This window comes from Cottoperca gobio, chromosome 21 (genome assembly GCF_900634415.1).
Source record: "Cottoperca gobio chromosome 21, fCotGob3.1, whole genome shotgun sequence".
Classification (NCBI taxonomy): domain Eukaryota; kingdom Metazoa; phylum Chordata; class Actinopteri; order Perciformes; family Bovichtidae; genus Cottoperca; species Cottoperca gobio.
Window position 1 is genome coordinate 13174253 of NC_041375.1, and position 13481 is coordinate 13187733.

General features: G+C 41.7%; 1 protein-coding gene across 1 annotated transcript in view; it reads right to left on the bottom strand.

Moving 5' to 3' along the window:
* Positions 1–13481, bottom strand: part of LOC115026026 (disco-interacting protein 2 homolog A) — an 81746-nt gene that overhangs the window by 8858 nt on the left and 59407 nt on the right. Inside the window, 24 exon segments of the mRNA XM_029458563.1 lie at positions 1–61; positions 440–549; positions 682–793; positions 966–1087; positions 1251–1368; positions 1650–1730; positions 2067–2176; positions 2323–2524; positions 2893–3007; positions 3099–3226; positions 3975–4055; positions 4213–4349; positions 4846–4985; positions 5526–5640; positions 5783–5902; positions 6449–6542; positions 6909–6973; positions 7675–7777; positions 7862–7971; positions 8059–8182; positions 9167–9277; positions 10707–10798; positions 11044–11241; positions 12835–12954. The exon segment at positions 1–61 is cut by the window's left edge and continues 70 nt beyond it. Coding sequence (XP_029314423.1) covers positions 1–61; positions 440–549; positions 682–793; positions 966–1087; positions 1251–1368; positions 1650–1730; positions 2067–2176; positions 2323–2524; positions 2893–3007; positions 3099–3226; positions 3975–4055; positions 4213–4349; positions 4846–4985; positions 5526–5640; positions 5783–5902; positions 6449–6542; positions 6909–6973; positions 7675–7777; positions 7862–7971; positions 8059–8182; positions 9167–9277; positions 10707–10798; positions 11044–11241; positions 12835–12954 — 2769 coding nt within the window.

Genomic DNA, 13481 nt, shown 5'->3' on the forward strand with positions numbered 1-13481 from the left:
GGTAGAGCTCACACTGCAGTTTGATGGAGCGACACAAGGCACTGGTGGCAGCGTGAGACATCTAGAGGAGATGATGTGACACACACAGACACGAATGATGCATCGAAACTGGATCTCAAAAACAACTCCTTCAGCTTTTAGGGATCCATTATTTCATACGGACACCTCAGCAGTGTGTGGATGGTTGCTTTATGCATACTGAATTTGACAGTTGCCCAGTAAAAAAAACAAAAACATTATTTGGATAAACTACAGCTGGAGACTATGGACTTGCTGAGGTTTACACGATCAACACATTTTGTTTTGTATTTTGTTGTCTTATAATGACAGCCACCATATTCTTGTTTTATTGTATCTCATACTGCCCCACTTCAAAACATCTGCACTACCCCTTGAAGAACAAAGATGGCTCATGTGAGTCCTTCAACATTCAACATACTTTGACCCCTGCCAAGATCCCTGTTGTGGACACACTGAAGTCCAGGTAAGCTAACATCTCTGGGGTCGGGGGCTTGTACATCTGGGGAATCTTCTTCCTGGGGAGGTCATCTGGAGGATGGACAGAGGGAGAGGAGGAAGACTCTTTAAAGCAGGTATGGAAATCACAAAGCATTTTTTTTTTCTTTTACATAAAAATCTTCTCTTTACATTAACTGTGTTGGGTATGTGTGTATAACTCACCTGTGTCCAGCACCATGGGCCAGCTCTTGATGTCCACGGCAGCAGCAGCCTCTTTGGATTTCAGCAGCTTCATTATTGCTTGAGTGGTTAGGATACACACCGACTTACTGACCTTTAACACAGATATATATATATATATATATGACATTATTCATACAATGCATGGAGCAGGGCTGACTTTGTATATTATTCAGTTTATTACATTTTCTGAAACCCCCAGGTTTAATGATTGTAATAATTATGCAGAGAGGGATTCAATTAGCATTTTGAAGCAGCTCTGTTACCTCAACAATCATCTTGACGGTGGGCAGGGTGGTCGCCAGGTTCTGGGGGTGCGGCGGTCTGACAGTGACTGGCACACAGCCAGCGTACAGGCAGCCGTAGAAGGTGGCAATCAGGTCGATTCCTGCACATAAATGTTTATACAGTGTTTGGAATTGTACACCTTGTAGCTGATGAACTGACAGTAGAATAAGCTTTACAACAACATTAACACAGTGAAGACACAGCCGTGACACTAAAAAATAGTACTGAAAGGACAAGCAGCGCAGCAGCAGCAGCACTCTTACCTGGCGGGTAGACGAGTGCCACATGATCTCCAGTGTTGAGGCGTCCCATTAGTGCTGTGGCCACCCGCTCTGCCCGCTTATGCAGCTGCAGACAGGAAGCTGTACTAGCCACAGTGCCCTGAGGAGAATACAAGTTACAATCATTTATAATGCTATGCTAGATGTTATTTAACAGATATAAAAGTTGAAAGTCTTAAAGCAAATGAAACAAATGAATAATTGGTTTGCATCAATGCAATGAAGATCCAGGATTTATCAGTTATTAAATGAACTGAATTAGCCAAAACAGAAACAACCTTCTAATTGTTTTATCTATAAACAGTTTCTCAAATTCATTTCCAGGTACTTAACTACAGAACTAAAACTAAATGTTATATACAATTACGAAAAAGGCAGTACCTTTGCATTGAGAACAAGGAACAGAGGATGGTCTGGAGTGGCCTGAGCTCTCCATTGCAGCACATCCTGTATGTACAGGAACTATAGAGGTGAAAGACACAAGAGTTTAACTACAGAGAAATCAGACACAAACACAAACAATGTCAAATGGACACATTTGGGCCAGTGGGACACAATGTGGGATGTGGTAATGAAGGGATGACGGATGTGATGGGATACAGTAAGTGTGGTACAGAAGAGTAACAGTATTACATGATGGCAGCGAAATCTGAATTAAAGCAGTGTTCAATCAGACAGCAGGAAGTCAAAACAAGACCTCTCCCTCAGATGTTTGTATTTCAGTTTCCTCTCCCTCCAGTATAGATCTGTTCCTGTGTATGTGTAGAGGTGATGAAAGAGTGAAATGAGGATGACTACCTTACGTGCCTGGTCATTGTCCTCGAGTTGGGCCACGTCTCTCCCACAGGCCTGTGCTATCCGCTTGCCTGCCACCAGGTTGCCCACTATCATAGAAGCAGGACCGACCTCTGTCCAGCACAACACATTCAGTGAAGTTAGCTCTTACATTCATATCGACAACATAAGCACAGCAATATACAAAATGAAGAAATTACATAAAACAAGTCTACATGCTACATTTGTTTCTAAACTAGATCCATGTTGGGACATCTACCTGGCTGTTTTTGTCTTGGCTTGGGCAAGTTGGTGACACATGTGTGAGGGCACATGAGGACATTGCACGGGTGCAAGGCGCCCTCCAGGAAGCGTTGTTTAGTCTCAGAGATATGGATGCCGCCCAGGGGAGCCTTAGGAAGCGTGTTGGCAGGCACCAGAGCCAGACAGTACACCCCGACCTGGTGGATGCTGTCTATGGCCTGGAAACGGAGAGGAAATGCATGAATAACTGGAGAACTGGAGATTAGCAAAGCTGTCAAGTAAATCAGAGGAGGTTGTTTTAATTTTATAATAAAAACACAACAAAACTTTGTGTTTTTTACAGCCAAGTTATAGTTTCAGTGAACATAATAGGGGATGTTGTGTATTCTTTGCCAATATTAACTGCAAACCATGAATACTTCCAACACACGCAATAAGGCTCGACTGATTTTGTATCCTCCAGTTGCAAATCAATAGCATCCTCGAGCACCTTTTTGAGTGCATCAAATATAGTGTAGTGTAATAAATTATCTCAAGGACCTTCAGTTATCTGTGAATAAAAAAAGAAAAAGAACACAGTGAGCACCTGTAGGACGCGGCTCATCCACTGGAAGCTGTCTTCCTCAGAGGCGTCTGGCCGCTGCTCTGCCACAACAACGATCCTCTCGTCATGCAGCACGGACACAGAAAACACTGCTATCCTGGAACACACAACATACAGAAAACACTGTTTCAGCTGTGTGTAGAGATAACGGATGTGAAGAGAAGTGTGGAGTATGCTACCACTTTTACCTCCCCCTGTACACAAACTTCATGGGCTCCACCGCCAGTGCTGTGGCAACCACATCATCGGCATTGTGTCTCCGCCCACTGACCACCATCAGCCCATCCATCTTCCCCACAACAAACACAAGGCTGTCCTGGTGGGAACACAAAGCACATACCGATCATTTACCCTAATCTAAAGCACAGTGTGAATCCATACAACTACCACATTGGAAATCGAATACTTAAAATGGAAAAATAATTCTGCTTTTTAGCTCAGGAGCAAAAAACATGATCATTTCTCGACTCATGATTAGTTTATCTGACACCCAATGTTTGCCTTGGATGAATTTAGCTTGTGACATGTGTTGTTCATCTAACAACTAAAGGTTTCTAAGTCAACACTATGAAAGTAAGGTTTGTGATTTATCCTGAGTAACTGGGATGTTGTTTCTGGAAAGACACACTGCAGTTGAATTTTGTTTTCCGCCTCAAATTAAATTCCATTTTTCACAATTTCATTGAGGTCCGAGCAGAAGCCTCAGAGGCATACTGTATATTCCAAACATTGAACATATACAACTTAAACTATCTGCATGGTTAGATACCTCTTAAGATTAGTTTTTGTGATTTGAGTGAACAAACCCTTTAACTGTGACAGGGGCAGGTTGAGTAAAATTGAGAATATCAAAAAGATAGGACACTGAATGTCACAGATTGATGATTTATGACAAATTAAGTCTATTTGAGGTATATGCAGATATATCCTTTAGTAGCATGTGCTGACAAAACTAAAACATTTCACAATTCACATGTTTAAAACAGGGCTATTTTAAATGCTATAAGAAAGACATCAAGGTTAAGTAATGTTAAACAACTGCATATTAAAGAGGAGGAACTTACAGGCCCCACAAAGCCCAGCAGTGAGGTCCTGGTAAAGGGTCTGTCGCTGATGGGAATCCCAGATGATGTTACTGGGATGGTCTGCAAACACACACAACACTGTTAAAAACACACATTTGTGGATGACGTACAAAAAAATGTCCATTGCCTAAAATAACTCATGGCATGAAGAAGTGCACGTAAGAACTTGCACTCTGGATTCATTTCAACAGTTCAAGAAAGAAAGAAAGACACCAACCTCAAAGACGTTCTTGGTCATACCCGGGAGGCCGTAGTAAGCTACGCCCATGCTACCTGAGCTCACGCAGATCTCTCCAACCTCGTCTGTCTGACAGATATAGGGTGTCCCCTCCACCCGCACCACACAAACCAGAGCTGGAGCCACATAATAATGACAGGAGGGTGGGACATTAGGAACAATAAAATACATTTAAACTAAATGTACAAATTGGTCCATGGGTTTGAATTACTTATTTGTAGGAAAATAAGTTAAAATAAGTTACATAAGTAAAGTTAAGAAAGAATTCATTTTTTAAATTAGAATTGCTTTATTATCGTCAGCAAAGTGTTTTGTAATTCTGTTTTAAATGTTATATAACAGTATAAACAAGAGGCCTTTGATGCCATTGAGTAAGATATTTAAATATTTTTTGCACAATATTTCAAAGTCAACATTTATATCGGAAGTATCGGAAGTAAGAACCTTCAGTTTAATTTCTCTTTTCAATCACATCCTAAATAATCTGATCACCTCCATTATCTGGGGACACACGGTGGGGTCAACATAAAGTTTCTATACATTCATCTTTATCTTTAGCATTTCACTCATTAACGGCAGCAAAATGTTAATAAGCAGCGTAGTGTACCGTACCTCCAGGCATGACCTGTCCCACATCCTGCACTGTAAGGACAGAGAGTTTCTCCTCTGTGTCCACACGGATCACACTGTGGCTCAGCCCACCCATAGACAGCACCGCCTTCCCTGGAGGAGGAACACCCATTTCTGGAGGTCTGCGGACCGATGACATCGTTACAATTACACTCGTTATTACTGAACACAGTGACACACATAGAGAAGATTAGCAGTTAAAGACATTTGTCACTTAATCACCTTCATTTCCTCTGTCTTTCATGGCAAACAAAACATATGATGCCAGTTCTATCGCAGTTCATAATATACAGATCTTTTTAAAAAGCGGACTGAGCTTCTTTAGTACGTTGACTTTATTACATGACAACCATGTGAATCTGTGAGACACAGACTCTGGATCCATTAAAACATTTCTACACTCTCACATATTTCTCAAAAAGGCATTTATCATTTTAAATATAGCCTATTTGAAGCATGTGTTTCAAGTCTGTCTGTCATCCCGATTAGCAAAATGCTGAGACATCTAATACCTAGTCTTCATGTTAAAGAAGCACAAATCTCCCTCCTCTGCTTGCAGAATCCAGCTAATCTTGCAAACACAGTGTGATTTAATAGCACAGTAATGCAAAGTGGTGGCAGGTTGCTTATTTTTCTTGTAGGGTGCAGTAATGGCAGCTCACCTGCGGATGGCGACAGTCATGGCTTCTGAAGAGCTGGCACATGGACAGATCACTTCAGGTCGCAGCCCACGTGCCTGAAACACGTTGAGGAAGGCGTCGCAGGAGGATATCGACCCTGAGAACACACACACACACACACACACACACAGAGATATATAAGCAAACACAAACGCAACAAATCAATGATAATCTCTTGTGGCTTCAGGGTGTTTACGGGGGGCTATTTCATTAAATGAGAATGTGTAAGGTGGACTCACATGGGTTTGCTCCGTCGGCTACGATCAGCATACGCAGCGAGCTCAGGCTGATGTCTCTCTGGTCTCTCTGGGCCAGCAGAGACCAGTGCATGTCCCTCGACTTCACCACTGCAACCCGCGCTGTGCAAGGGGACAAAAAGACAACGAGACAAGGTTCAAAATAGAATCACCCAATCAACACCTATGTCATCCATCTTGACAGACCATCGCAGGTCCCTAGATCTAGAAGCATTCGGTTCTCGTCCTCCACCGGGCTAACACAATCAATGAGTCCAACAAACTAGTGCTTCAATCCATCCTCTCATCAAATGTGCAGTGAGAATCTAAACTTCTACAAGAAACAAGCTCTGTCTGGAAGTCAAACTTGATCTTATTTAAGGCTTATAGACAAAAAAAAACAATGTTGGGTAAACTATCATTTCACCACCAAAGCAAAGTCATTTCTTGTGAATAACCTGTACTGTCATGTGTGTGTGCTACCTTGTAAGTATGATACAATGCACTATAATAAATAGTAGAATTTTCCACACTAAATAGCAACAAATAAATGGCTTTACCTTACAATCAGATAAAATAATGTTTCTTTATCTCATAATAAATAATTTTTCATATGGCTGTGATGCAGCAGGAACAGGGTGACAAAAGTCAACATGTATTGATCCTCACCTTTGTATATGTGAACCTTCTGTATCCAGGAGAGGGGGTTGACTTTCATCAGGGAGTAAGGAATGCTGATCACGTGCATCCGATTCATGACACTCTGCCATGAGAACAGACGAGCATCGCATAAGCATCGAAATATGTCAGGAGTGTATCATAACTACATGATGTCACTGTAAACAAGCTGCGAGTCATGACAAGAATGTATCACTTACTGTTAAGTGTATAAAGACAAACATTGTTTGTGCTACTATTTTAGGAATTTAAACGTGTAACAGCAGGTGACATATATGAGCTGTATGTAACCAGTTTGAAACCAGAGCTGTGTTGAATATGCGTTAGAATAAACTGATAAACATAACTTGTGTTTCCCATCAGAATTCATTCGTTTCAATGAATTTACATATTGATTTAGTCCTCATCGGTAAGATGTTTTTTTAACAGCAAAACAACCCAGACCACTCACAGTAAGAACACCGTGCCATAGTCCTCCTTCTCTCTTGAAGTCCAGGACGTTGGTTATGGTCTCAGCTACAAATCAAAAAAGGAGATTTTTGCCAAGATTAGGGTTTGAGACATTTAATCTGACATTCATATTCTTCACTAGAGCAATCACACATCATCCCATTACTTTGAACACATAAGCAGCTCTTTAATGATGAGTGAATCCTGATTGTAGAAGTATTGGATTCAGTGAAGCAGCAGACTAAGTTTCAGAATCAGACCTGCAGAGTGTTTGGGGTCTGCTGGTGCAGTTTGGAGTTATTTAGAGTAAAACTGGGACACTGGAGGAGAGGAGGTGCCTTACATTCTCAGAAGGAAACACAACCAGCTGAGCAGCTGCATTTATTAAACTAGAGTGTAATTACACTAGGATAGGATCTGTGAGCAACATGAAGGGGACATTCTGTTATATCATAGATTATTTGATTAATGTGCTCTATGTTATCTAACATGCAGTAAAAATACTGTAAGGAGTAAAAAACACAGCCATTACAAAAAGTAAAGCCTAATGTATACTTTTATGGCATATTCCTACATTTTTATCATTACTAAATTTGGTTAAGTGGTCTGTTTCTTACTTCCTCTCTCCCTCTCTTTCTCTTTAGCACACGCTAACACTACTAACTGCATACCCTTCTCCATGACAGGAGAATAAATAAATGATGGAGAAAACGCAGAGCAAAGTGAAGTTTGGGTAATTGAGAAGTACGTGCATGCATCCTCCTCACCTTCAGTGTAGCCGCAGGCCTGTGTGAGGGCGTGACAGTGAGCCAGCATGGCTGAATGGGACACTGTGATCCCCATGGTGCATCCCTCCTTGCTGGTTTTATACTGGATGTGGAAAAACAATTTTGTTCCAATCAACAAGCCATGAATTATATGAAAAATTGTAAAAAGCAGTGGAACTACACTTACCTCTATGTAGGCTATGTCATTACTGGCTTCCCGTATTGGAGGATGCCAATCTTTCGGAGGCTTCACGACATGTTTTCCATCCGTCACAAACCACAGTAACCGCGGCCAGCCTGCAGAGACGGGACACATGAAGTCCGTTCAAACCAAATGTAACTATACAGACAGACAAGTGAGAATGAAAATAAAACAGACTGTACCTTTGAAAGTCGCTACCTCCCCTGTTTGTGCTTTGGGCAAGCCTTTCTGACAGGCGTCAGTGGTGAGTGCCAACGTGACGCCACAGCTGCCTAACAGAAAGCCAATCTGTTGACTTCCTGCATCCTAGGGGGGCCGAAGAAGAAGAAAAACTGAAGTGCATACCGGCAAACAGTGTCAGTCACACAACGATCAACTATTAAGCTTTGAGAAGAGACGCTTGTGGGGGAATTGTAACAGGGAGAGAAAGAAGGTCGACAAAGGGAAGAAGAAACCTCAGAGCCTCGTACATCAAAGAAGCAGCAGGTTAGAAAGAAGAGTGACGGCCAATCACTATTAAAAACTCTACCGCCGAGCATCAAAGCCCGATCGTAGCAGGAATGAAGCACACGATCCCGACACACACACTCGTATTCGATTGGCTGTGCAAATTAGCTTACAGCTAGACTTGGCTGAGAAAATTATACTGTGCAGAAAAGCAAGAAAAAATGTGAGATGGCGAGGTTGGGAGCAAAAGACAAAGAAAGAGGGAGAAAAGGGGGATGGAAAAAGAAAGAAGGATTTAAAGATAGAGGGAGGACTAATGTGAGTCGGCAGAGTGAGCGAATGAGTTTTGACAACAATTGGCCTGTGAGCTAATGTTTTGACTGGAATTACACATAATTTCACCTTGCTCAAATGTTATTAATTACAGCACAGCATCTTCCAACAGTAAGCTTATAAAAGGGCAAACAAGAACAGGCATTAGTATTCAGCCTGTGTAACTACTGTGGGTGAATTAGGTTCAGTTTAAGTTGATGGATGTGCAGGAAACTGCGATGCATCACAACACTGTAATTAGAAACATTTAGAAAGATAAGGCTGCTGCTGGGGTTGTAATCATGCAACACACCAAGAAGTAAGATGTTCTTTGGTACAAAAACAGATATTCTGGGATATTAGAATGAATTGTAAATATCTACATTGAAACAACTGTGCAAATCTTTTAAAAAGGTCTCATTTTAGGTGGATAAATGTCCAGCAGGGGTCACTACTGCTCTTCACTGATTATCTAGAGCAGCATATATTACAAATGTCGACATATTCCAAGGAGAATTTATTTGCCTTTACCTTTCTGGTCAGCGGCACTTCGATAGGCACAGGTACCAGCTCTGCCAGGAGACAGCCGTAGAAGGCCACCATGAACATCACGGGGTCGTTGTTGGGGAAAACAAGTGCAACCTACAGGTGTATCACGGACACGATATGTTATGAAGTGTACAATGCTATGCAGCTCCTGTTTTAAATGAATGTGCTTCCCCTCACAAGTAATGAGGTTGTGATATTCTATTTTTAAAGAGACAACAAATACATGAGAACTTATTGGCTGAAAATTGCAGCCTTCTGCAAAGGAGCAATCAGACATGTCAGGATTTCTAGTAGGGTGATTTAATAATACAATGTTGTTGGCCTAATGACTAGCCATCAACATTTCCCTTTTTTATTTTCAACACTACTTCAGAGAAATACAGCAGCACTTGCTGAAATCGTTTAGGAGCCTCAGCCAAATGCTGGCGCATACGAAGATTTGTCAGAGTCCAAATACGTCCAACTTTTCATCGTATAGGATCGGAAAAGTGAACATATACAGATACGCATGTCTAACCTATTGATAGCGCATCACTTACTTATACAAAATGTATCAGACGAATACCCAACGAATGCATAAGATATACAAAAATATGGCGTATACAAAATATCGGCAACACGCTGGTTTACGTAGATATAAGGTATAAGTAGTGTTCGTTAAGAGCTCACTGTGTTACGCTGGGGTGCGTTGTTGAACGCTGATGTTTTGAGCATGTTCAAAATTACCGGACGTACCCGACGTGTGCTTCATAAGATATGCAGACGTTACGTGACGTTAGACATACGTGAATACGGAATACGTACGTGAATACTTACCTACGTAAATACAGTACGTAAATACAGTACGTAAATACAGTACGTAAATATAGTACGTGAATACTTACCTACGTAAATACAGTACGTAAATACCTACGTGAATACGTTAGAGGTACGTTAGATATAGGCTACGTCGGCTGACGGTGAATCCTACAGCCAATGTATTGATAACGAGTGGATAACCTATTCCTACCATATGTTAAGATGATGCCTGACGATGGAGTAACTTATTAAACGTGTTTCTACAGTACAGCTAGCGCTCAGCATGTTAGCCGTTCTCCAGCATCAGCATGACGTGAACCAGATGGCACTTTTCCAGCTCCGTTGGCCAGACGCTCTGATACGTTTTAAATAAGTAAGTGATAAGCTATCAATGTTTGACATACGTATAATAATTTGTTATGTATTCGTTATTTATACGTCAGCTACAACACCGCTGTGGAAAAGTTGGACGTATTTGGACACATTTTGAGCTAATTTTCATATACGGCGGCATGTTTCTGCCATACGGAACTGTGTATGTCTGGCGTGTTCGGCGTAACGTCTGCGTCCTTCAAACAATCACAACTTACTCTTAATTTATATCAACCTATTGCCGATTTTTCGTATGCGCCGGCATACGTTTCTGTCATATGGATATGTGTGACAGGGCTTTAACCAGGAATGTAACATACAACTGAATACAGTGTTTAATCTCATGACTTACTCTGTCTCCGGGCATGAGCAAAGGCTCATTTCTGGTGCTCAGCTTGTTAAGAAGAGTGTAGGCCAGTTTCTGACTGCGCGTCCATAGTTTACCTACAGAGGTGAACATACAGTGTGAAATGTTTGCCTTGATTTAACAACCCCAGACCCACAAATAAACATAAAAACACACACAATAGCTGAGAATGACAGCAGATTACAAAATACGGTATGTAGATACAGACACCGGTAGTTCCTTGTCCATTATTTCTGAAGACAATAGAATACAACATAGAATGGATGACAAGAGAAGATACCATTGTAACTTCTGAGCCAATCACTCGCAGGTTGATTCCTACCATATGTGAGTGTGTAGACGGGTTTGCCAGCGTTGTCGAGTGCCGTCAGACAGGGGCTCTTGGGCTGAGTGGTGCCCCACCGTTGTAAGGCTGCTGGTAAGGAGGGAGGCCAGTTGTTGACCACCCTGAGAGGCTCTCCTTCCAGGGCACTCATGTGTTGGCCTTCTGGCTTTGGCTGGTTGGGATCTGTCTGCTGGACTAAATGGGGAAGAGCATCAGTGTGAGGGCGGTTCAATGTCTTTTTTGGGTTGAGTGAAGTAGACAGAAATGGTAAATGTGTCAATTATACAACTCTCTTAAAGAAATACTTCATCTCCAAAATGAACTTTTGTATATCAATGACTCACCCCGTGTTACCTTGAGTTCTCAAATAAAACTCTTGCCTCCACGGTGAACAAAGAATGCAAAAGCAGAGAAAATTCTTGATGAATTGAAGAAAATGAGACATGTTTAACAACAGCAACACTACATCCCGTAACAAACTCTCACACAACTCATGCAGTATAACCCAAGTCTCATTTATTCCCTACTTTCCAAACACATGCATTTTCGCTAAAACATTCAATCGTTCTTCAAAACAGTCTCACACCTACGCAGGCGGCCTTCTCGTCCTTACAAGACTTAAATCATACTACACAGCGACGGTTTGTTAAGGTGTGTTATGACATAGTTTTGCTGTTGTTAAACGCGGCCCCCATTTACTTCAATTCATTAAGAATTACTTCTGTTTTGCAATCTTTCATTCACCATGGAGGCCTGCGAGAAAAACTAAAGTTTTCTTCACAAATTCAAGGTAACACGGGGTGAGTCATTGAGATATAAATGGTAATTTTGGGAGTGAAGTATTCCTTTAAAAGGAAGACAGGGTAATAAAAGGAGTTTGGGGATTGAAAGACACCGACATGGGATTGATGGGAGAGGAAAAGCTGGAGGATTAGATGTGAGCTGGGTTCTGTCCTTATCAGTCTTAGCTACCTCAGATATCAAATCCTGAGAAACTTAAAGAAACCTATGCCTTTCAATAAGCCTAGCTCCCTTTATCCTTCACCCCCCAACCCTCCGAGCACCCTATCCGTTCTTTGATTTGACTTCCATCACTATTCTCCCTCTCCCTTCACACTCTCCTGAACGCTCTGGTAAGTGGAATTCAGAACTGCTTAACAGAGCTGGCACCTCTATCAGGTACAGATAGTGTTAAGCCTGCTGCCATTTCTGCTCTGTGTGTTTTTCTGCTCGCTTCAAGCAGACCACCGAGACTTGTCCGTGCCACAGTTCCTAGTGCCAAACTCAGGGAGGCTTTACAATTACCTGCTGATGTATTGCTACTCCTGTCGTTTATTAATTTTTACAGTGTTTATTCAGCCTGGCAGAGTACCACCTAAAACCTGGGCTGGTTGGAATGGAGGTAGGTGTGTGTGTGTGTGTGTGTGTGTGTGTGTGTGTGTGTGTGTGTGTGTGTGTGTGTGTCTGTGTGTGCGCATTCCCTGTTTATTTGTGAGGCGTGGTGAGGTTAATATCATATTTATATCTCGGCTGCAGCAAGAATTAAATTAAATAACCTGACACTGAAGCTGGAAAACTCCACTGACGGCTACAAAGAAATTGGACAACATCTTTAAGCCGATATAGCTGTCACACTCAAAAGAGCGGGAGTGGTTGTATCGAATACAGCCTTTAACTGCTGAAGTCTCTGATCAGTATACTGATCACACCACAGAAAGACGGATGCTCTTTTTTCTTCTTCATGATTTATTGATTTAATGAAAGCAATTTATTTTCAGACCGGCTTACCATCCAAAAGCTCCTCAAAGTCGTCAACAAAGAACTCTCGCAGTGGCGGTCGCTTTGGTCTCTTCAGAGTGTTGAGCAGCTGCTGGATTTTGGAGGAGACGCGACTGTTGACTGGAACACCTACACAATTAGATTGGAGGAGAATAAAAGAAAAGGGTAGGGGGGAAATAAACATGGCAAGACAAGGATATGGAGAGAAATACAGACACAGAGAGGAAGAATATGTGGGTTGAAAACAGATAGAAAAGACATAAGTAGACACATTGATTGAGAGATGGATGAAGTAAGAAGAAGGGGATGGATGAGGGGAGGACAGACAAGAAAAGAAAAGTTCAGATAGGTGCTCTAATACGACAACCAGCTGTCACTCACATTGTAGCAAGGCAACAAAACAGCGGACATAAAGGTTCTAGAAAGTCACCTGGAGGTCAAAGGTCTTTCAGTCCAGATACTCTCAAGAATTCCTGACAAATCTCACAGGCTATAAATCACAAAATGAGGAGCCTCTCCTTGTCTGCTGCCTAGCAACAAAGATGACCTCCTTGCAGTAATTGATTCATGAGGTGTATCAAAAGGTGTCTGTTACACATACGCTCTCCAAAATTCATAATTGTGGGAAGCTAAAACCAACTATACTAGAGCTGCAA